Raw genomic sequence first — 23,609 nt, 5'->3', positions numbered from 1 at the left:
TACAATTAACGTTTTATTAAAAAAAAAAAAAAAAATCGAACTCATCACTTGGTAAAGGGCACCAAGCGTATATAGCACAAAGAAAATAAATGCCCTGGGATTAGAAAGACCGTAGAAATCAGAAGAATTTTAGTTCTCAGGAACCAGTGTTAGAGAACTCTGATTGATCACCGCCCCCCACCCCGCCCCCGAAACGAGGCCGAAATGACAGATGAAACGTTTCAATCTTTGTTAACAACAGACGCATCAGAAGAGAAGACACAGAAGAACAGCACTGCCAATTTTAAGAGGAGAGAGAGTCACCCCGAAACAAAATTCACCACCTTCTTCACGGAAGGGGCCTGGACATTACGCAGAACTTAAATAACTTTTCCCTTAAAAATGGCCTGGCCACAGGACGGAATCTGTAAATGCTGGGTCATCTTTTCTCCTATGGTAACGTAAAAAGTCCGATCTCAAAAAGATACTTTCAAATCTCAAAAAGACACTTTGCGCTGTTCTAAATTACAGGATTTTAAACATTTTTTTCCCCCTATATAATACAGCATCACTTAAAATTTTATTTAAAAGCAATTGATTCAGGCCTGCTTGAGGCTGGGAAAAAAAAAAAAAGTCCTGAACTTAGTGGGGACCTCACCTCAGCTTGGTCCCAAATATTCTCCCCTGTTCCTGTTTTTTCAAAAAGCATGTCATGGATGGCTTTACACAGGTGGTATTGAGGCTGTTCAAAACCACGGAAGACTGAGTAGGACTTGCTAATGTTGGAGAGAAGACACTTGGATGAGAGGTGACAGTCCAGAGTGCAGGTCTTCTCGGTCACCAAAGCCCCACGACCAGGGTCCTGGTACCTTGATTTCTTTCCCACCAAAGTCTCACCATCAGAAGCTTTTCGCTACTTACAAAGCTTGATACAGCAGTTGATGAAAACTTCAAAGAAGAAACACAGAATACACCTGAATACAACAATGGATTGTTTCCACTCAGTAGACTTAGGTCTCCAGAGAAGCCCTCTTTTTGTTGTTATATATTATTTCCTTTGGCTCTGAAGACAGAGCCTCCTCTTAGTCAGTGTTCTCCACCTGTAGTACCATAGTCCTTTTTTCTTCTGAACAAAGACTTTAATGAAGCAGGATTGTCACCAAGGTCCACGATGGCAGGAAAAGTCTTTAGATGAAACTCGTTTCCTAACTTGTTCCTTTCTTCTCCCATTCCTAGGGTGGCAAATACCAGCACCACCACCCGCCCCCCCGCCAAAGAAGAGAGTTAGTTAACATTGTTCTGTGTATATGGAGGTTGCTACGGAGGGTAAGAAGTATTTTTTTTTGAAGCTTAGAGGCATTGGAGACGGTAATTGTTGTCTGTTCACAGTTTGGGGCACACGTTAAGAGATTCGGAGACTGTGGCACAGCGGAGCATGCTGGGAGTGAGGGAGCAGAGCCTCACATGCTCATGTGGATTTAGGAGTTAGTCATCGGTGCATGTGCCCCCGAATCTCTCTGGCAGGTAATCAGGACAGAAATAAGGAACTGAGTTTGCCACCAACAAAGGCAGCTCGGGGCATGTTCTTTCGTAGGCGGAAGAGACTGCTAACACTTTAGCCCTCAGGGAGAAACCCAGCAAGGGCACTCTGTCCTTGCTTACACCTTACCAAGCCCTTGGCCACCAGCTGGCTGGGGGGCTTTAGGCAAAGCCTATCACCTGTCCCTTCAGTTTTAGTGGCAGAAGGCCTTTAAGAATCACTGACTTTCTGACTTGGAAACTCGCCCGTCACAGCTTGTCTCTGAACTCAGGCTATCACCCTGGAATCTACTGGATAACCAATGGGTGGACAGTTGCAGGATCAAGGGTCCTCAGGCTGTGACCGGTAAGAACGTTTGGACCGAGTGCCCGCGCCTTTCTGGTTGCTCAGGGCCAAAGAAGCCTCAGCCCCTGCGTGAGAGCCGAGGGCTCAGAGCTGGCGCCCAAAGCGGGGGACGTGCTACCCTAGGCAGACGAGGGACCCCGCCTTAGTGACAGTTCTGCCGTCCACGGTGGCCCCGCAGGAGGCTGGGCGTGACCGCCGCTTACCTTCGCTTTCTGGAGGACCGTGCCTTTGCCCGTGACCATGACCGAAAGAGGCCTGTTCTTGAGCGCGGTGGCAGAGTTGACCGGGGTGCAGTCTGGGGCAGGGGTGGGGGTGGCAGCCTTGGGCTGTGGTGGCGAGAGGAGAGCGAGGCCTGAGCCAAGGGCGGGGCACGTGACCCGCCTCCCCCAGCCCCGGCCACGGAGGTCGTGCAGGCGGCCGAGAGGAACCCCGCCGCTCACCCGGGGGCTCACGTTCTCCAGGTGGGTGGTGTCCACAGTGGTGCCCAGCGTCACGGGCCCGGCCTCCGCCTTCTTCAGGTTGTCCTTCACCTCCACGATGTTGAGCTCGAGGTCCACACGCCTGCTCTCCTCGACCCTGCACTCCTCGTCGATTTCCTTCAGCTTCTGCTCCAGGCTGGCCAGGACTCCCTTGTCTGCAGAGAATTTATCCGGCTTCAGGGGACAGAACCCCGGTGGATGTGGCCCACAGTTCTGGCTCCACCACTCAGGGTTGGGGCCTGCGTGAGCATTCCGCAGAGGCTGGGGAAAGCTCTGGCGGGCAGAGAGCTCTGCCTTCATGACAGGGCATAAGTCAGAGGCCAAGGTCCCTTCTGGTAGGTTCTTAGCAGGTATCAAAACTGAGGGCCCCTATTGTTATAGCCACTGCCCAGGGAGGGAGAGAGCAGCTTTATTACTGACTCTTGGAGGATGCCTGTGCTGTTCCCACCTGCCCCACACAGTCCCCTCAATCCTGCTGGCACTCAGGGCTTCTCTAAGCCGAACGGAGTGGTGGTCCCCAGCCCTGCTACTTTCTCAGTCCTGTTTTATTGTCACCCTAGAGTTCTCAGATTGGTGCGGCAGCACCAAGAAATGCTGGCCCAGGAGCTCACCGCCAGGGGGAACGACGGTGCCATGTGTGTTCAATAGAGAGTCCTGAGCCAGCAGCCACTGGAATAACTTGGCCCTGTTTCCAAGCCTAGGGTAAGCGGCCACCTGTCAGCCCTTGTCAGAGGACAAGCAGTCACAGGGGCCACTGTTTAAGAAAAAATTCACGGAGAAAAAGCTGACAAAATGTTAAAGATGTTTTTGGAACCGGAGTCCTCGTTAGCAGTCAGTATCGCTATTTTGAGAATTACTTTCTTCAGGTCTGTGACTTACTAGCCTAAGATCTTCAGGGCTTACTTGCCAGGAGAATACAGTAAAAGTTTTCTCCTACCCAGAAAATCCCCCTAGAAGAGAAAGGGCGGGGGATCCCCGGTTCCGCACCCCCAGCCCGGCTGGCTCTCTAGGTTTACAAGGACTGTGGCCAGTGCGCCTCTGGTCACGCTTGTTAGCGCACGTCCCAGCTCCGTAGGAAAGCCAGCTACTGTCTCCTTACCCCTGTGCGCTGGCAGCCAAGACCACTGGACCTTTGAAACCAGTAGTGCAAATTGATAGATTAGGGGCTGCCTAGGGATGGGAGGGTTGGGGGGGAGTGACTGCTAATGAGTGTGGGTGGTAAAAATGTACAGATCTGTACAGATACTAAAAATCACTGACTTGTACACTGTAAATGGGTCCACTGTATGCTCTGTGAGTTGTAGCTCAGTAACGCTATTCTAGAACAAAGACAGTGGATGACTTTGGTGGAGGAGGGTCATGGGGGCACAGTCACATGCTAAGCTTCCCAGGAGTCTCTGGGTTTGTCCCCAGACCTGCTCAGGCCAGTTGTGTTGGTTGGTGCAAGTCTGCAATTTAAATAGCAAATAAGCACAAAGATGGACTCTATGAAAATGACGTAAGTGCTTCGGAAAGGTCCTATAAAAGGCAAGTTTCTAGGAAATGACTGCTGACTGGTGGGAGGAGGATCTAGAAAATCCTCTACGAGGAGATTTCCTGGCAAGTGTCTTAAGTGTGTGTTCACTGTAAGGAAACGAAGTCTGGGGTGCCTGGGGGGCTAAGCGTCTGACTCCGGCTCAGGTAACGATCTCACGGTTTCTGAGTTCACACCCCACGTCGGGTTCCGCCCGCTCAGCCCAGCGCCTGCTTCCCAATCCTCTGTCTCCCTCCCCTGCTCGCCGGCTCTTTCTCTCAAAAAATGGAATAAAGAACTAAAGAGATCAAGCCTGGACATGATGGGTGCCGCGGTGCAGGTGTGGTTAACACAGGAAAGGTGACCTGGGACTCCCGTTGGCTGGCCTACACCTCAGCCAGAGGCTTTGGCACTCCATTACAAGAGGGAACTTTTTTTAATGGCTATTCCTGAGAGCGAGACAGAGCACAAGCGGGGAGGGGCAGAGAGAGAGGGAGACACAGAATCCGAAACAGGCTCCAGGCTCTGAGCTGTCAGCACAGAGTCTGACACGGGGCTCGAACTCAAAAACTGTGAGGTCATGACACACAGCCGGTCACTTAACTGACTGATCCACCTGGGCACCCCAGGACAGAACGTGCTTTCAGTGAAAACAAAACATGGCGGCCTAAATATGTAGTTTTTAGAGATTTCCTCCTCCCACCGGTTTTTTCCACTACCTCCTGGTCCTGTTGACGGCAGATCAGAGGGTCTCTGTACAGAATAGCAACACTTCAGACAGGATGGGGGAAGGACCTGGCAGGGGAGCACCCACCTGCACCAAACACCGATGTGGCGAAGGCTCACGGGCCCGCAGGCCCGGTGCACAGATCCAGATTCTTCCCCCGGGAAGCCCACACCCCTCCACCTGGGAGGCCCCTTACCTGTGCATTTTAACAGGGTCTCTCTCAGCTCCCGTTTCTCTTTCCGGAGCTGAGCCAGGTGCCCCCGGATTTCTTCCTTCTTCTTCTCGAGCCTCTCCTTCTCCTCTGTGTACCGCTTCACCTCGGCTTCTGTCCTATTCTTGCCCAGTTTGATCTCTACAGACCCACAGAGGAGAACCCCCAGGTCAGCCAGGCTGGGACACAAGGGCCAGCCCAACCCACTGTGCAGGCTCAGACACAACCCGGCCTGGCAGGGACAGACAAGAAAATTGGGCCCACGCTTTCTTTGCTGTGTGACTTTGGGCAAGTCCCTTCACCTCTCTGAACCTCTGCTTCCTCGTCTGAAAGGGAAGGAACTGGACTAACTTCTGCAAGCCACTTCCAGAACATTCCACGCTAATCTAGCACAGGCACCTGCAGTGGTCACCCTCAGCTTGTCCTTCACAGGCAGGCTGGCCCCCGCTGGGGGGACGGCCGTAGTGTCGGGGCAGCTCGATGGGAAGGAGATCTTCTGCTGTTCGGTCTGGATTTTGACTGTCGTGAGTCTCACGGAAGGCTCTTCAGACTCCGGACTCTCCTGCCGCGTCTGCTTTGGGAGAAGGCGAACACGGCTCAGCCGGCCCAGGGGCCGCGAAGGCGAGGCCGGCCCACCTGCTAGAGGACAGCCTTACCTGCAGCTTGGGGTTCTCTGGAGGCTCTCCGAGGGGCTCATCTGGGGCAGGGCCCGGGTCTGCAGGGAGAGCCTCGGCTGGGGGGTCCAGGTGGGATGGCAGTGGGGAGTGGGCCCGGGTCTGCGCACTGCTGGGGCTGTGCAGAAAGGACTTGACAGGTGTGAGGTCCAGGTATACTCGGTCCGGCGGGGGCTCGCTCAGAGCGTCTGTCACAGGGGCGGCTTCGAGCGTTTCCACCTGCAGAGGAGAGACGGGTGGCTTTCACCACGGCCTCTGCTCCCCGGGCTGTGGAGGGGGCACCGGACCCGCCTCCTGTCCCTGTCCCTGCCCCACGCTGAGTTCACAGAGACCCGCCTCCTGGGGAAGTTTCCACTGAGCTGGACTTACAAGGCCAGGGTTTGAGCCCTGGATTTGCTGTTCAGGAGGTGGGAGACCCAGGACATAGTACCTACTGCTCCTGAATCTCCTTTCTGTAGAGAAAGGCACTAGCGGTGCCTCTGACCAGGCGGTTAGGATTCAGTGACAGAATCCGCAGAAGCCCTTAGCACAGCACAGAGTTCAATGCCCAGGAACTGGAACCTGCTGTCACTATGACTATTCACCATCAGTGTGGGCCTCAGCGGTTAATGGTGTCGCTGCGCCTGATCCCGACGCCACACGTCCCACCCCTCATACTGACCGGCGTGGTTGACCAGCTAAGTTAGCTGGACCAGTCCCCAAGCCAGGTACGCTGCACAAAAGATGGCCCGATTGCACTAGGTTCCTGCACGCTGCAGGTGACTGGGAACCTGCCAGTCTTAGGGACAACCTGCCGATCTCTGGCACTGAGGTTTGGTGGGAGGAGGAGGGGAGAGCCCGGCCTGTGTCCTTACCATGGCCGTCAGCTCCGACACTTCCACGTCGTCATACAGCATCTCCTGGCGGTCCTGGCTGGGCAGGCCATCGATGTAAGTGTTTGGCTCTGAGAACTTCCTCTGCATCAGTCTGGAAGAGCCGGCAAGATAGAGCAAGGGGAAGATCAGGGCGGGGTGGCCCAAAGCCACCCATCTCAAAGGACTTAGGACAGCAGCCCAGGCCAGCTACGTCCCCCTCTCGGTACCCAGGAAAACGGATCCCGTTGCAGCGGCTGGGCCGGCTCCCGCCAGAGCCACCTCGGCATCCTGACCCGGGACCGCTTCTCCCTGAGCCCAGTCTGCTTGTCTGGAAAGCAGAAGAACGAACCCTGCTTATTGCGGAGCGAGCCTATCCCAGCAGGGGAGCCAGGACGAAGTGCTGAATCCACAACAAGGAAAGGGGACGGTCAGGAGAGGCTCCGACTCTGCCCCGAGGAGCTGGAGAGCGTCCATCCAGGCCAAGGGCACGTGGCTGCCCCCGGCCGAAGGCCTGGCTCAGCTCCTAGCTCTCAGCTGCTCCCGGGGCCCGGGGCTTCCTGCTGCCGGACAGAACGGGGCTGACCCTGAGTCCTCAGCTGCCGCCCTGCCCGGCGGAACGGGCCACCGGAGGCCAGTCTGGGCCGCAGTCTTGAAGCGTGGCTGGGAATGGGAAAGCGTGAAGCAGAAGGCCCCTTAATACTCACAGCAGAGAGGTTTTGGCCGCACTCACGATACAGGACACCCTGTCGGCATCCACGTAGTCGTAGGTGAATTCCTCCGGGTCTGTCTTGGAGCCTGACTCAGAGAGCAGGAGGCCTAGCCAGTGGCCCATTTCCTCGGACGACTTGGCCTGGGGGGAGGCCGAGAGGCACGTGAGCAGCGCTGGAGTGTGTCGTCCGGTGCCCAGCCCTCCCGGCCCCGATGACCTGCCGGCCGGGCAGGGCCCCGGAGAGAGCCTGGGGCCATGCTCCCTCACTGCCACTAGCTTCTCTCATCCCTGTGAGTCCAAATAACATTTCCTGCCACTGGGGATAATGCCACCTCAGTGACGCCGTGGACATTTGTCCCGAGTATCAGATGTGATTCACACACGTGTATTTCTAGAAGGCCAAGGAGCCCGGAGAGAACGATTAACACCATACGCATTTAAGGTCGACACCTCTATTTTATCAATGATCACAGGGCGGTTTGTCAACCTAATCCACACATACAAGACTGAATCCCTAAGACATAACAAAATTCGAATTTCATTTCCAGTGTCACTACAGTCTTCCAAGAAAGGTTCTCTTAAATACCTTTCTTTATACCAGGTCAGCTGGCTCTAATAAATAACTAAATAAATCCCGGTGAAGTTGGAGCCTGTTTTTTTTTTTTCCCCCCAGGGGACAATGCATTCTAATCAAATATGTACACTGGGTATCTTTTAAAATGCCAACATTGCTTCTTGCCTTCCCCTTCCGTCCTTCCCCGACCCAGCAGCTGGAGGGGGCATCTCGAAATCCGAATCTGAGCCCGCCACCCTCCCCTGAACCCTTTTGTTCAGGGCCTCCCTTTGTATGCCAGTGGTTGTACCTCTGAGGGTCAACCCTCCCTCCCTCCCAGCCTCCCAACCCCGGCCTCCCCCCACATGCAGGCTTCTGCACACATCACAGCACCCCCCACCACGGCTTTCCAGCAACTGTAAGTAATCCACTGGGTAATTCGTTGAATAACACCCCAGTCTCACGCTAGAATCCAAGTTCTGTGACAGCCTGTCTTGTTCACGATGTAACTGTACTGAGTAGATACCCGTCAACAGGACAGACGGGTGGATACAGACACGCTTGTCCCTGGGAAACAACCGGCGGAGCTTTTAGCCACCAGAGGGCAGTATTGGAGCACAATCTGGATGAAGACCCCGGCGTAAAGGACTAGGTGACCAGGGGTGAACCACGGGATGTTTCTTTGCGTGTTAAGAAGTCTGGCTCGGACCTGCCCCTGCTCAGTGCAAGGCATGAGGTCACCTCTTATTTTTATAAATGTAACAGCACATCACACAGAGGGTGGGGAGTGGGAGAAAAGGTATCACAAACCTCGTTCTTGCCCCAGATAAGCCCTAACAATCGTCCCCTCTATGTACGGGGCCCCATCTGGTGATACGCAAACCAAACCCACTGCGAATCCCCAGAAGGTTTTTCAAGCAGCTCAGGGAGTTATAAATACTCCTCCTGCCCTCAGGGCAGGAAGTAACTCATTGTCCCTTTCCTATAACACAACCACTCTGAGGTCAGAAAGGGAGTAGACAATTTTTTTTTTTTTTTTTTTTTTTAAGCGCAAAGAAGTAAAATGCAAGGGAGTAAAAATAACGCAGGGCTAGGCTGCATCTCCGAACAGGATGACGGTCCGCAGAGCACAGCAAACAGCCTGGAGCCCCACACCCCATCGCCCGCCCCCGCGGGCCAGTGGTACCTCGAGCTTGGCCAGCTCCTCGCCGTGGTGCAGGATGCGGAAGGAGTAGAGGTGGTCGGGGCTCGGGTCTGGGACCACCTCACAGCCCAGCAGGCTGACGGGCTGCTGGGCCACCTTGCTCCGGTTCCGGTCCAGGTAGAAGTGCAGGTGACTGTCCCTGACGGAGCACCAGCGGGACTTCCACTGGCTGTTGACCAGCACGTTCAGGTAGCCTGCCGGAGGGGACAAGGGTGTCCGTAGCTGCCACCACCTCTGGGCCTCCTAGAAGCTCCCCCAGAACCTCAGTTCCAAGACCTGTCGCACCTCGCAATAGGTCTGTCCCGAGGGCAGCGAGCCGTGTCGTTGACTAGAGCAGGCGGGCGGTGCGGGTGTACAGGACGGGGCCCCCTCACCCTCCTACCCCCACTGGCAGCCGCCCTCCTCACCGCCTCTGGTCACTTAGGCCACGTGCAGGAAGGTCCCCGGCCAGGGCCGCCTCGCTGCAGGTGCCGGCACGCGCTGACCTCCACAGCCCTAGTTCCGTCACCATCCCCGACGGACAACCTTTCCATCACTGGGCCTCGGCTGCCAAGTCCTCCTCCCTTCTCATCCTCCCCAGTGCGGCTGGCCTTGCTGGGCCCTGCCCCGGTCCTGCACTCTCTGCGAGGCCTTCAGAACCCCTGGATCCCAGAGCAGTGAAACCTGTTTCCGCGTCAGCCTCCCCAAGCGGACCCTGGGCTTCTCAAGGGCACGAACTCTGCCACCTTCACCTCCAGCGCCCCGGGCGCGTGCCCTGTGGCCTCCCCACCAGGGAGCCCCTCTCTCCGTGGGCCAGCAGAGACGGCCAGCGCTGGGGTGCATCCGTCATGCAATCCTTTATTGTTCTCAAATGGTTGCAAGTATTGGGTTCCGCTTCCCGAGGACACGCCTTCCCCCTGCCTTCCACTTGGACATATACGGAGCTGACACCATGGGCCAAGCACGGCCTTGTCCCCGGGGCTATAGAGATGAGTAAAATCCAGTCCTCAGGACCCCCTGCACAGCCCGTGGACCTCTCTCTGGGCTGCTCACCTTCCCAGAGGGACCGGCTTACAAAGCGGATACCTCCTCCATTCTAGAGGATTGGAAGCTGTTCTGAGCCCTAACTGGGCTGAACTAAGCCACGCAGCAGGTCACGGAGCCTGGCCACCCTCTGGCCCACCCAGTGCGGGGCATACAGTGGGGATCATGAGTCCCTCAAGGCCACGTGGACATAGCCACAAGGACACCTGCAAAGTAGAGGAACCCAAGGCCAAGCCCTAGGAATTCTGGCTCATCCAGGCGGTGCCCCCACTTGTCTATCACAGTTCTCTGGACCACAGAGAACTCTGGCTCAAGAGAGCAGGGAGCCCAGATGCCACATCTTGAGGAAGAGAACAGCTATGTGCTCTGGCACCCTTCCCTAGCCACAGGGGACAGGAGCATGCTTCCCTGCTGAAGGGACTTCCAGCAATAATCCAGTCACATCTCCCAGTGGCTCAGTGAGACCAGGCTTTTGTGCCAAACACTGTGCCCCCCTGAGGCTGCAGGGGCTGGCAGAGCTGGGCCACTACCCGGTGCCCTGGCCAGAGAAACAAGAGGCTCCAAAGGTGAGGGCCCCTCTGCTGATTTCCTGCCCCACCCGTCTACTCCGCCAGCCTCAAAAACCACAACTCAACTGGGACTCAGGAAAGGAGCCCAGGGCTGGGGCATGGGTTCCATGAGGAAGAGGAAAAGGCCTAAAGGTGGATCATAATGGCCTTCAGGCTCCGGAGTGATCACAAGGAGTCCCAGGTTGGGAGCCAGGACAGAGGCCAGGATGTTTTCTGGGAAAGGCCTCAGTTTCCTCAAGGCTGAGAGGGGAGGAGAGATGACGTCTATGAGCCTAGCAGCACCCATAACATCCTCTGTACCCTTCTGTCTCTCCCTTAATGGGTCTCACTGTCCCCATCTCAGAATCCTTGCTCGTGCCCAAGGATGCCACCTCACCCTGTTTAGCTCCTGCCCGACCTTCAGGGCTCGGGCCTGATCTTGGAGTGGGAGAGGTTCTTTCCCTGAGTCCTTACAGCTATGACAATGACACAGCGTGTGGTTTAGGGGTACGAAGCCACCATCACTCCTGTGCCGTGAGTCGTCAGGGCTGTGTCCTCCCCCTGCCCGGTCCCCTTCCCCTAGCCCTGCTTGCCACGCTCCTTCAATACTGATCAAATAAAAAGAGCACTGGGGAGACAGCAATCAATTACCAGCACTTCTGCAAAGGACCCAGCACTGCAGCAAAGACAGAGTCTGGTCAGGCATAAGGAACGGCCTGCAGCAAAGGTAAACAGAAGCCAGGAGCGACAGGTTCGCCATCGCCCAGAAAGGTTTAAAGCAAGACCGAAAATCTCTGCCTGTGCCGTGACAGCGGCCTTCGGCTACGGTTCTTACTGGATGTCTCGAGGGGCCTGTCCGGAGGCTCCAGCGAGGTAGACTTCTTCCTGCCCAGATTCATTAGGTTGCTCAGTTTGAGGCCAGTAGAACATTTCTTCTTGACTGTCAAGATGAGAGAGAAACCCATCAGCACGGCACACAGCCCACCGAGGCGTCCCGATGAAAGACAGAAAGAAGACCAGACCCGTTCCCACTCCCTCTGCCCCTCCCTGCGTTCGGGCACACACGTGTTTGCACTCACACGCGCGCCTGCCCCCCAAACCAGGATGCACGGCCCAAAGTCAGGTGCCCCTAGAATCGCACATTCACGAGGGCCCTCCCCTCCCCCCCAGCTCCTCTCACAGAACATGTCAGCCCTCGAGAATCTCCGCGGACTCTTGGCTCAGAGAGATTGGGTCCGGGGTTAGCAAACGAGAAGACATACAAGAATATTCCAACCCCAGCAAATTCATAAAACGTGACCTCAACGAGGTTGTCTCTCTCTTTTTCCCGGATTTGTCAGCTGTGTTATTTCCAGGCAGTTTATAAGCTGGAGGCACGTTGGCAGCAGCTGTCCCAACCCGTTAGGGTTGAGCCACACAGCCACGTCTCACGGCGTGGGGTCCCATCCCCCCTCCCAGGGCTCGGCTGAGGGCTACAAGCGTTGTTACCATCTTTGGCCTCCGGGACCTCAGGGTGGCCATCTACGGAGCTCCCATATTCCGGGGCCGACCCGTACTTCTCCGTTACATCTGGCTGTGGAAAAGAGGGAGACAGGTGAGCCATCTTGTCTGGGAACGGTAACCTCAGGGATCACGGTTTAAGGGAAACCAATAGATAGCTTTTGGGTGTCGGCTAGAGGTTCCTGTGGAGTCTGGGTCACCGATGGGACACTGGCCACACTTCCCTTGGGCCTTCTGGGGGACATGCCTTCACCTTCCCTTTCGCTGCCCCATCCCAGAGACCCTCCTCTACTTCAAGGCCACCACACATTCAAGTTTACAAGTTCTCAAAATGCTATTCGACCTGATGCAACAGCGGCCCCGTAGCCAGCGTGAAAGGCAGGTGGCCAGCTCTGGGGCATCAGAGTTGACGTCCCGGCCGAAGCCTGCTGTCAGGCTGGGAACTATCCAGACAGGAGCGTGAGCAAGGCTTTTAAGAACTGACTGTGCGGGGGCGCCCGGGTGCCTCAGTCCGTTGAGCGTCCGACTTCGGCTCAGGTCATGATCTCGTGGTTCGTGAGTTCAAGCCCCACATCGGGCCCCATGCTGACAGTGTGGAGCCTGCTTGGGATTCTCTCTCTCTCTCCTTCTCTGCTCTTCCCCTGCTCACTCTCTCACTCTCAAAAAAACTAAAAAGAAGGGACTGTGCCACTAACACATCACTAACACATCAGGCTTCAGGGAAGGGCCAGCTTGCCTGCACAAGTTCAGACCACGATTTGAACCCTGGCTGGAACGCGCTCCATCCAGGCCTGGTGCTTGACTTACAAGCCTCTCTGGGCCCTGCGGTGCATGTGTTTCAAGAGGGATAACATCCCCATCTACAGCCCTGGGGCTGCTAGAAGACTAGAGACTTTCCAGAAGGGTGTGCTGGCCGCCGCTGCTGTTAGAATGTGAAGCACTCAGAATATTCCAACCAAGCTTCTCCCAGAGAACCACTTCCTCCAGACCCCTGGGTAACAAGCTGAGGATCTCCCAACCAACGGGACTGGCCTCAGGCGGTGGCTCGAGGACTGACATACGTGACCGGGTTACTCCATGAGGAATGGCCAGTGCCTTCCCGATGAACGGAGCACCTCCTCCCTACTCGAGCCATCCACGTACCCTCTGCCCTCTCCCCTGCCGGGGCAGGGCCACCCAGGGTGAGACCCAGTGACGCCGCTCTGTGCATACCCAGGCTCCGGGGCACCTACCTGCAGATTCTTGGGGACACGGAATGGGAAGCCTCAGGCGATGGCCCTCCCCTCAGCCAGCACTTGGCCCTTAAACTGGGGCCCCACAGCTCTGTGCGAATGAGCAACGGAGCCCCTCTGGCTGGAATCAACCCAGGACGGTTCTCCCAGCCCGGAAGCTCTACTGAAAGTAAGTGCAAAACAAGGGCCTCATACCACGAATTTCCCTGATTAAGAATGGAGGGCACGCTGACCTTTGTTCCAATCGGCTTCCTGCGCCCAAGCAAGAAAACATTTCGGGTTTGTATCAACTTCCTCAGTTTTCCTGCCAACCTGGGAACCACTGCCCTTATCCCAGCATCGTACGTTTCCCACTCATGGGGCTGAGGTGCGAAAGCAAAGGTCTGTTTCATGCTTGTAACGTTCACGGAGGAGAAACAGGACGGCACTCTCCTCCAGGCAGGACAGAGGCTTACTTTCGGGCCGCTCAGGCGCTGGGCGTCTGGGGTGTACTGATTTCCCTCGGGTGCTCCTTCTGCAGGCAGGCCACTCACCTCCTGGATGACCTGAAGGAAGAGAAAGCCGTCAGCGGAGTCGCCTGCTGGCCGGTACTCACAGCCAGACGGCAGCTGGAGCCCCTGGAGGGGGAGCGGCTGGAGGCGACAGGCGACGCACAGTTTCCAAGGGACGGAGACCCTGCCTCTCACCCCTGGCTCCCGGCCCGTGACCGGACAGCCTGCGGTGGGGGCGTCCCGTTCCGTGGGCCCACTCCCCTGCAGACCCCCCCCCCACCACGTTCCGCTGGTGGCCGCTTTATCGCAAAGCCTAAAGATGCCCCAAGCCGCCAGCCCTCAGCTCTGCCAGCCCCCTTCCTGCCCTCATCTTGGGCAAGATAGGCCGTTTGGCCACGGGTCTGATGAAGAACTGCCCCCCCCCCCCCCGGCTTTTCGGGAGCCATGGAGCTTGCTGCGGAGAGCCAGCACGCTGCTCAGGAAGCAGGCCTGCCAACGGCCTTGGTCCGGCACTGGCTGTCCATCCAGACTCACCTGTCACAGTCCACCCCCCCGGAAGGAGCCTTTTAACTGGGGGCAGGGGGGGTGCTGGGCTGGGGGCACCAGGGTCAGAGGCGGCTCTGGCCACTCTCAGAACCGCTGTTCTGAGCCCGGAGCCACCTGGGGGATTTCCAGAGGGTCAGAGCCCCGGGCAGCCACCAACAGCCCTCTGGGCTCAGCAAGAGTACGTTCAGAGACCCTCCCTTTTCGGTGGCTGCTTAGAGCAGTTTATAGAGACAAGTTCAAAATGAGAAAAGCCGAAGAACAAAAGGAAGAAGGGCGGTGGGGACGGGGGAATACACAGCATTTCTCGCCTCTCCCATGGACTCCAGTTCGGGACGCTGGTCCACACGGCGGACCAAACGTGCAACGTAGTGCCGTGGGAAGAGGGCAGCACCGGAATCGGCCCGCCAGCTGCGTGATCACGGGCCTAAGCTGCAGTCACCACGTCTGTGGGATGGGACGACACCGACACCACCGGGCGGCTGTGAGGACTCGGTAAAGGACTCGGCACAGGCCAGGCACGTTCATTACCATCCTCATTAGCTGGGGCCTGGATATGCGGACCCCTTCGCAAGGGAAGCATGCTAAGCCTGGAGTCCAGACTCGAGGGCTTCTCTGGGGGAGCCCCGCCTTGTGCTTTCCTTTTCTGGGGTTCTCATCCCATATCTGCATTTCCTGTTCTCCGCCACCTACTGTCCCTAGAGCCAGGCCCATCTCTGTGCTCACCTGACCAGGGAGGAGAAGGGCCTCTGTGAAGGCCCACAGAGAGGCTGTGCCTTCTGAAAGTATTCTTGTCTTTGAAACCAGGGGCAGGGGTCTCGAGATGAGGGCATGAGAGTTGGGAAGGGAGGCTGGGGTCAGAGGAAGAGCAGGTGAGTGTGAGCAGTCAGAGGAACAGCACTGGGAGCAGGAGTAGCGTGTGTGTGTGTGTGTGTGTGTGTGTGCGCGCGCGCGTGCAAGTGTGTGTGTATCTGCAAGTGTGTGTGTGTGTGTGTGTATCTGCAAGTGTGTGTGCATGTAAGTATTTGTATGTACATGTGTGGATGGGGTAGAAGGCACCTATGGTGAGTGCCCCTACACTGGACATGCATCAGTGTGGCTGTGATAGAGGAGGTGGGGAGGGAAGGAAAGAGGAAGGGAGGGAGGGAGGGAGGAAGGGGAGAAGGGGGGAAGGAGGGAAAGATGGAAGGAAGAAAGGAAGGAAGGGGAGAAGAAGGGAAAGGAAGTGGGAGGAAGGGGTGAGTAAGGGGGGAAGGAGGGAAAGAGGGAGAGAAGGAAGGAGAGGGAAAGGGTAAGGAGGGAGGTAGGGGGAAGAGGGGAAGGAAGGAAGAGGGAAAGGAGGGGGGAAGGAGGGAAGGAAGTAGTGAAGGAAAGGGGAATGAAGGGAGGGAGGGAAGGAAGTTTGGAAGGAAGGGGGAAGAGAGGAAGGGGGAAGGAGGGTAGGAAGGAAAGAAGGAAGGAAAGAAGGAAGGGGAGAAGAAGGGGAAGAAGGAAGGGGGAAGAGGGGGGTAAGGGGGGAAGGAGGGAAAGAGGGAAGGAGGGAAGGAAGGAGAGGGAAAGGGGATAAGGAGGGAGGTAGGGGGAAGAGGGGAAGGAAGGAAGGGGGAAAGGAGAGGGGAAGGAGGGAAGGAAGTAGTGAAGGAAGGGGGAAGGAAGGAAGTTTGGAAGGAGGGGGGAAGAAGGGAAGGGAAGGGAAGGGGGAAGGAGGGAAGGAAGGAGGGAAGGAAGGAGGGAGGGAAGGAAGGGGGGAGGGAAGGGGGAAGGAGGGAAGGAAGGAAGGAAGGAAGGAAGGAAGGAAGGAAGGAGGGAGGGAGGGAGGGAGGAAGTTTGGAAGGGGGGGAAGAAGGGAAGGAGGGAAGGAAGGGGGGGGAAGGAAGGAAGGAAGGAAGGAAGGAAGGAAGGAAGGAAGGAAGGAGGGAGGGAGGGACCTCTCTGGCTCTGGTCTCACCAGGGGTCCTGCTGGGTCTGGAGATCCCTCTGCAGCTGTGGGCCCCTTCTTGGTGCAAACCTCATACCTTCTGGAATTGTCATGCTTATTTTTCATATGGGGCAAACCAGGTTTCATCATCACTGGGAGCTGTACCGTGTATCTGTAGGCAGAACTGACCAAGGCCATTTGTGATGGTAGAATAGAGGGCTGCGGTCACACAGCACCAGGTTTGAGACCCAATCCTGCCACTCACTGGCCAGGTGACTTTGATTGGTCATCTCCTCCCTCTGAGCCTTAATCACCACCCCTGTAAAATGGCAGTATTAACATCGCCCAGCGCCCCCCGCCTCCCCAGTGTGGTTAGGTGGGTTAAGTTTGCCAAGAGCACATGGCCCATGGTAAGTGCTTTACACGTGGCTGTGCTGTTGATTCTTCCTTAATAAGGAGGCTCGTGGTGCCTCTCTAGAGGCCAAAAGGCAAACGAGTGTCCCCAAGGGCCCAGCTCCAGGCCCGGTAGCAGGGTGCCGTGATCCCTTCGTTCTGAATGCTGGCTACCACCTGGAACACGGAAGCCCTGGGAGTTTGAAGGACTGTAGATCTTTTACCCTTGACAATGGCCATCCCTTGTAGAAAAAGTCAGGGAGGCAGAACTGAGGAGCCCCCGGGGAGCCCGCAGGGGAGCAGGCCCGTGTCCCCCCCAGCCCAGTGCCACCCTCACCCTGAGCCACTGCTCTGCTTGGTCCCTGCTCTGCAGGCCGAGCACGATCACATCGGCGTTCATGGGCGTGATCTTTAGCTTGTGCTCCTTCTTCCGCACTTGCTTCTCCTTGTGGATGACGCTGCTGCCCACCAAGTTCACGTCCAGCTGCGGGCTGTGGTCCTTGGAGGATTTGTAGCACTAGAAGGGAAGAGAGACGCCCTGAGGCTTTGCCAGGCCTGGCGGGGTTCCGCAGCGGAGGGGCCGCGGGCACAGCAGGACCCCCGGGACCTGGGCGCTCCCCAGCAAAACCAAAGGTGCGGACCCGTGGCCTCGAATATCAGCAGCTCTTGTTCTCGGCACCAGAGTGACCAGGCTGATTGTCTCCCCTCCCACACCCCTCTTCCTTGCCAGTCTCGCCCAGGGATGCCCCAGACCCCGCTTATCCATGCTGCTCGAAGGTCCCTGTAGGCCTCAGCTTGCTCCTAAAAACATCCTCTGTAGCCAACTCTCATACTTCTGGCTGGACTCACTCACTTCCCTGCCTGTCTACATTTCTTGCTTAGCGCCCTCAGGAAGGGGGCCGTAGGGAACCGAGACTAAGCTTCGTATCTGCTTAGTTCAGAAAATGATGTGTTAGTGAAAAAACACGGGGACTTGCTTCCCCTCCCAAAATACTTGGCCCCTCAATTTGTCACAGGTATAAAGGGCGTCCTCACGGGGCTGCTGAACAGGCTTACCAGAAAGAACATCTGCACAGAATCGGGCATGTTGTGAGTGGTGAATTAAGGGCACTTATAATGATTCCAAGGAACTGCAAATTAGGACATAAAACTGTGAATTTTAATTTAGAATCACAGGAAACAGGGCTGTGGTCAGAGTAACAGCTTCTGATTTCTTTAGGGGTTTTGTCTTATAATCAGTAATTCAAAATACTGTGACTTCTGAGACGATGCCTCTCATTCTAGTGCCGCACAGGTGAGTGCAGTAGCCAGAACTGGGGCTGGGGGAGTCCTGACCCGTGCAGCAGGGTGGGGTCAGGATGTGAGGAAGGAGCCCTCAGGCCGAGGGGACAAGATTCCTGGAAACCGTCTACGGGATGGGACTGGGGGCAGGGAGTGGTAACCCCAGCCCCCTCTGAATGACAGATGAAGGCTACTAGACCCTTTTAGTTGAGATAAGGCACTTTCGTTCACGCAAAGTTCTGCACACAATTTTGGGTTAGGAAGCGGAGAAAGCCTCCAGACATAAAAGGCTCTGACCGCCTAGTACCGGGGTCCATCTCCTCAACTCCCCCAAAGAGAAAAGACCGGAACACAATGAGAGACCCACTGACCAGGAGCCTGGTGTCCTTGACGACGCATAGCTGCTTGGCCCACTGTCCCAGCCACTTCTTGCGCCACAGGAAGGCACAGATGCGGGCGTCGCGCATCAGCTCGATGCCGGCCTCAGGCGACGGCCACTGATAGGGGGCCGACTTGCCCTTGCTGTTTTCCTCTTCGTCGTAGGACTCGTAGGAGCTGCTCACTGCCTCTCCGTCCTCTGCAAGGAAGAGCCACGGGGTCACGGACCCATCGGGCAGGGGCCATTCCAAACGTGCTCCGTCCAGGAGGGAGGGCAGCAGGCAGGGGCGGCCAGTGGCCTCCAGGCCGCAACGCACCTGCCTCGCTGTGCCCTTGAACCAGCCTGACAGCCACCAACCACAGACCTGGGCAGGCCTGACCCCCAGATGTCCTCACTGAAGCTTCCTGGATGCTGCTTCTGGCCACAGACACGTAACTAAAACCAGGAGTCTCTCCCTTTTCCTACTCAAATCTGTCACCCCAGACTCCGCAGAAACCTCCGACAAGACACTGCCCACAGGCGACTGTTCACGCTTCACAAGGCCAGTGCCCCCCCCCACCCCCCCGGGGCCTGTTTCTTCACGTAAAGGAAGAAGCAGGGGGTGAGTCTAGCAACAGGCATTCTATGGGCCGCAGGAAGGGCTCACCATCTGAGCCCAGGCTGGGCACATGCTGAGCCTCCCACAGCCACCTGCCCAGCGGGGCCTGCTCTGTTCCTGGTCTTGTCCTGGGAGTTGGGGGGGGGGGGGGGAGGTGGGCTATAGCTTCTTAGGGTGAAAGAAACCGCAGTCGGAAATGGCTCTGTGGGGAAGGCCGGCCGGCCCCCTCAGTCACAGCCCTTTCCCAAACCCACTTCCAGCCTCCCCAGACTCTGCTCGCTCCCCCCCACCCACTGCACACCTCCCTGCACAGACAGCCCCTTCTGCTGGCTTCCATTCCTACCCTTCCTCCGCCTCTGGCGACCAGCCCACCTCACGCGTGTGTTCCGTTCAAGAGAATCCCCAAGCTCACCAAGCACAAACTGTTCGATTCTGTACACGCTCCACGTGCCTCAGTTTCTGTCCTCCCCCCGGACCCTGTGAGAGTTGCTCTGTTCTCTAGGCCTCACTGCGCTATTCAAGATCAACAAAAACTAGGTGAAGGACAAAGTCAGTAAAACCCCAAAAAGCAGGACACGGAGAAAAAGAGAATCTCGGGATCTCTGGTGCAATCCCTGCCTCGGCACGCAAATCCTGTCTGTTGGAATCTCGGTGCTGCGCTGGCCTCTGCTTGATTTCCCCCCTGGATGGGGAGCTCACTATCTTATGAGCACTGGATACCTCCTTCTATTACTGGGTAGCGATAACAGAAAGTCAGGCCGCTATCTACTCCCCCGGGACTTCTACAGACATGCTCTGGCCCTTTGCGTCGCAGTGAATACACCTCCTCTACCCTCCCCCTGATCCCCTTTGGAAAAAAGTCAGCCTGTGGGCCCATAGCCTTCCCTTCTGCAGACGCCCCTTCTACTATCTGCACAGCCGGGGTCCTACGTACCAGGAAAACAGCACCACCTCTGAATTAAAACATAGAAAAACGGAATGAGGCCACGGCCACAGTTATTCCAGCTCCAATGCCAATGAAAATGTGCTTTACTGTTCCTAAAAACAACACCGTCGGTATTTTAACACCAGCCTTCTTTAAAAGCAGTGTGGTACTACTCCCTTTCACGTCGTCATAAAAACGTGGCACAGTTCACAATTTCACACGTATTAAAGAAGCAAAGATTGAAAGCCGTGGCGTAGCCAATGGGAGAGCCGAATTCTCCCACCGCCGGTAGGAACATACAGGAACGCAGGCCTCTCAGAAGACTACCCAGCAGCTTGTTGTTTTGTTTCGAGAGCCGTAAAAACACCCATGCCCTTTGACCCCCACAATCCCAGTCCTGGGAGTTGATCCTAGGAAACTAGTTTTTTTTTGTTTTTTTTAAATAAAGAAGCGGAGGGTGGGGGAGGTTACATGCGCCAAGATATTAAATCCAGGGCCATTTACAGTCAGCAGGAGAGCAGGGAGGTGGGGAAGCATGACTGCATCCACTCTGGAGCATGCCCTGCGACAATAATCAAGGAGAACTCTGAAGGCCAGTCCTCAGCCCAGTAAATAGGATCTAAGTAAGAAGGCCCAATTAAACTGATATGTGTGAGATTTTATACCCACAGCTCGGTACTGAAAGGCAACAGGGAGAACTCAAGATAGCTGCTTTGACCAGGTGGGAGGAGCAGGGTGATTTTACTTGAAAAAAAAAAAAAAAAAAAAATGTCCTCATGGTCACTGCGGCATTATCTGTACAATAAGTGAAGTAAGAACAATACAATGTCACTGGGATGCCTCCTTCAGTAGCAAAACTTAATAGAGGGAGGCCTCCGAGTTTAGCACGAAGAAGTGGGCCGAACCCCCTCACTGGCTGTGCTTCTGGGGTCCCCCAGGTGTTCCGTGGAAAATTCTAACACCTGTCCATCCACTCCGGGGCGGTCTGCAGAAGCTGAGAACAAACAGCAAATCGCAGTAGCTCAAACTACCTGCAGCCGCACCGGGGGAGCTTGGGGCAAATGCACCGTAACTTCCTTTATCTCTAAGAGCGATCATAACACGGCCGTGAACGTAGGGCAGTCTTAAAGCAGGTACTTGGCTTCCAGGGGTCACGGGACGAACAGGAGTGACAGGCAGGATGCTCGGACGATTCCATCCCATTTCTGCACCCCTGGGGGGACCGCGCCCCAGCATGTGCTGCTGGAGGTTTTGGGGAACAGAGGGCAGAACCACCACGCGGCGTTCTGGTCCTTTGCCCATGCATGTGGATGCCAGCTGTGGAAGGCCGAGTAAGTCTCTCCTTCCGGAAGGACGACACATGCCGTGCACATGCAGGACCCATGCACAAGGCCCGTGCGCAGGGCCACCCTCGGGGCATGCATCCTATTCCCTGAGAGCCAGGCAGCAGGCACCAAATCACTGGCATTCAGCTCCGGGGACAGGCAGTACCCAAGGTGATCGTGGCGTAAATGACTCCGTCGGGCACCTGGACCCATCTGGGGATTCCAGTGGGCGAGAATCCACCACAGTGACCTGTAGGAGATCCAGAAGCACAGAGAAAGGCAAGGTGGAGAGACACAAGCTGAAGAGAGGGACAGACCCAAGCGCAGAGGGTGACACAGAGAGACCCAGTTGTCCACCACAAGCCAGTACTTCCCCACTGGAGGGGTGGGTTCTCAGGAGAGGCCCTGGCCCGACCCAGGACATCTTTCCTCAGCACCTTCTCACCCAGAGATGACCACGTAAGTACTCGTCACCAGTGGGAGGTGCGTAGAAGGCCCCTCTGGCTGGTACTTTTAAGAAGCACGTAGGAATTCTCTGCTGTCTCTTTGCAGAGGATTCTGTGGCCTTAGAGGGTGGCTGAGCCCACACTGGAAGGCGGCTAAACTACCTGGTGAGCAGTGATCCCCACACAGGACAGTTCACGAGAAACAGACGTGTGCTGTGTCACCATAACCGGGAAGGGAGGTTATCTGCATCCAGCAGCGGCCAGGTCCCCCACACGAGACATTACAGGCCAAGTAGCTGATGTCTCGGGCAAGGAGGCCTGACCCTCGTATCTCCTGCACAGGCCATCAGGGCGCTTACTAAGCTGTTGCTCGGAGAGAGGGACCTGCCTCATCAGAGCCGTGTGCGGACAGTGCTGATGAAGCAGGACAAGAGCCCAAGCAACCGCTCTCTTGAAGGAAGTCCGCAAAATGGCTGGTGGCCAGTGAACCAGGGCAGGGGGCAGGGGGCCAGAGGTCACTCCTCCCGGTGTGACCAGCACGTCTCACCGCTCAAACAGGTGCAGGGGACAACAAGCAGGAAGTGAGGGCAGGCCGGCTTTCATATGCCGGTGACGCCCTCCCTTCGTGGCCCGTGTGACCAGTTCTCCCCAGGTCACCCCCGGTCCTTGTCCCGGCACGAGAAGGACAGGCCGTCGGCATTCTTCCTGCGCACCTTGCTGTGTTCACGCTGTCCCCATAGGGACGCCCCGGTCCCGGCTAAGACCAACCTGAATTCACAGTCGAGACACAAACCCCGACAAGCTTGAGCCCACTTGTTGATGACGAGGTGTGTGTCTGCCCCACAGACAGGCCTCCGGGAGCGTCTGGGAGGCAGGCCCCGGCTGGCACGGGCCACACCCCGGAGAGCCAGGCTTGCGAGGCTCAGAGGTGCTCGTCACGGTGAGTCACAGCTTCCTCCTTCCACACGCATGAGGATGGCCGCGCCGCACCGTCGGCTTTGCTCTGGAATCACAGCCCCGCCGGAGACGTGGCAACACCCCACACGCTCAGCGGGTTCAGGCTAAGTGATGTCCGCCCACAAACCAGGAGAATAAAATAACCTCCATCCAAACAGGCCCTCACCTCCCACACAGTTCCTGGGACCGGAGGCAGTAGGTAAAGTGTGGAGAAGGATCCGACGCGGCTCCAAGGGACCCGTCCCATGTGATCTCTGGTCCTGTTCCTTACGGAGCCGACAACACCCCTCTCCAGCCAAGTTCATTCCCACCACCAGGGACCCCTTGCCTCTTGCATCTGCAAACTGCTTTGTGCTCTCAAAGACCTTTCACTTATCAAGGAAAGGAGCAGATTGAGGTAAGAGGGGGGAGCGAGAGGGCCAGAGTCCAGCTGCTCAAGTGAGTAGGCCCATGATACTCTTCCTTCTGGAACTTTTGGGGCCTTTCTGTGCTAGCGAATCCCTACGCCAAGAGCACTTTCTTTTTTAAGTTTATTTATTTATTTTGAGAGAGTGAGAGAGAGCATAAGCAGGGGAGAGGCAGAGAGAGAGAGAAGGGGACAGAGAATCCCAAGCAGGCTCTGCACTGTCAGCGTGCAGCCCTACGTGCGGCCTGAACTCACAAAACCATGAGATCAGACCCGAGCCAAAACCAAGAGTTGGACACTTAACCAACTGAGCCACCCGGGCGCCTACCCCCTCCAGAGCATTTCTGATCTGAATCTCCCAGAATGAGAACCACTGGCCAAGGCCAGAGGGCTCCAGTGTGAGTCCTGCCCCTATGGCACAGGTCACCTTAATTCCTAAGTTAGGTCAGTCACTAAGTAACCCTCCAAAGGCTTGCAGTCTCATCAGAGAGAAGCCAAAGTCCTCACCATGACTGGCTGACTTCTTTACCCTTGTTCCAGCCACACAGGTCTCCTTGCTGTTCCTTAAACATGCTGAGCCCCCCCCCCCCCGCCCCCACCGCCCCGGCCTCAGGGCCTTTGCATGTGCTACATGGTCTGGAAAGTTCTTCCTGGAGGTCTCTGCCTTCCCCACATTCCATTTCATTCAGGAATCAGCTCCAGGTCATGCTGTCAGAGAGGCCTTCCCTGTTTAAAATAACACCTTCTCCTGCCCCAACCCAGCCCCTATGCTTTCCATCCTAACACTGTATTGTCACCTGACATGCCCCATGTTTATTTGTTGTCTGTCTTCCCTCACAGAATCTAAGGGCTGTGA

At 56.4% G+C, this 23,609-nt stretch overlaps 1 protein-coding gene across 8 annotated transcripts in view; it reads right to left on the bottom strand.

Moving 5' to 3' along the window:
• AFAP1L2 (actin filament associated protein 1 like 2) overlaps positions 1-23,609 on the bottom strand; it is a 97,711-nt gene continuing 74,102 nt past the window's right edge. For 3 of the 8 annotated variants that reach the window (XM_078434849.2, XM_078434852.2, XM_078434855.2), the window contains 15 exons: positions 21,111-21,194; positions 18,089-18,294; positions 16,774-16,953; positions 13,547-13,636; positions 11,848-11,932; positions 11,195-11,299; positions 8,771-8,982; positions 7,027-7,172; positions 6,323-6,434; positions 5,451-5,687; positions 5,194-5,368; positions 4,780-4,935; positions 2,305-2,498; positions 2,068-2,190; positions 1-1,211 (listed from right to left, as the gene is read on the bottom strand). In XM_078434849.2, the coding sequence (XP_078290975.2) occupies positions 1,185-1,211; positions 2,068-2,190; positions 2,305-2,498; positions 4,780-4,935; positions 5,194-5,368; positions 5,451-5,687; positions 6,323-6,434; positions 7,027-7,172; positions 8,771-8,982; positions 11,195-11,299; positions 11,848-11,932; positions 13,547-13,636; positions 16,774-16,953; positions 18,089-18,294; positions 21,111-21,194 (2,132 nt within the window). In that variant the 3' untranslated portion in view covers positions 1-1,184. The remainder of the gene's footprint in view (positions 1,212-2,067; positions 2,191-2,304; positions 2,499-4,779; positions 4,936-5,193; positions 5,369-5,450; positions 5,688-6,322; positions 6,435-7,026; positions 7,173-8,770; positions 8,983-11,194; positions 11,300-11,847; positions 11,933-13,546; positions 13,637-16,773; positions 16,954-18,088; positions 18,295-21,110; positions 21,195-23,609) is intronic. The other 5 variants (XM_078434851.2, XM_078434850.2, XM_078434854.2 and 2 more) reach the window with 5 other exon arrangements.

This window comes from Panthera onca, chromosome D2 (genome assembly GCF_046562875.1).
Source record: "Panthera onca isolate mPanOnc1 chromosome D2, mPanOnc1 haplotype 2, whole genome shotgun sequence".
In the NCBI taxonomy this organism is placed as follows: domain Eukaryota; kingdom Metazoa; phylum Chordata; class Mammalia; order Carnivora; family Felidae; genus Panthera; species Panthera onca.
The sequence above is the reverse complement of the archived record's forward strand: the minus strand, read 5'-3'. Positions and strand labels throughout refer to the sequence as shown.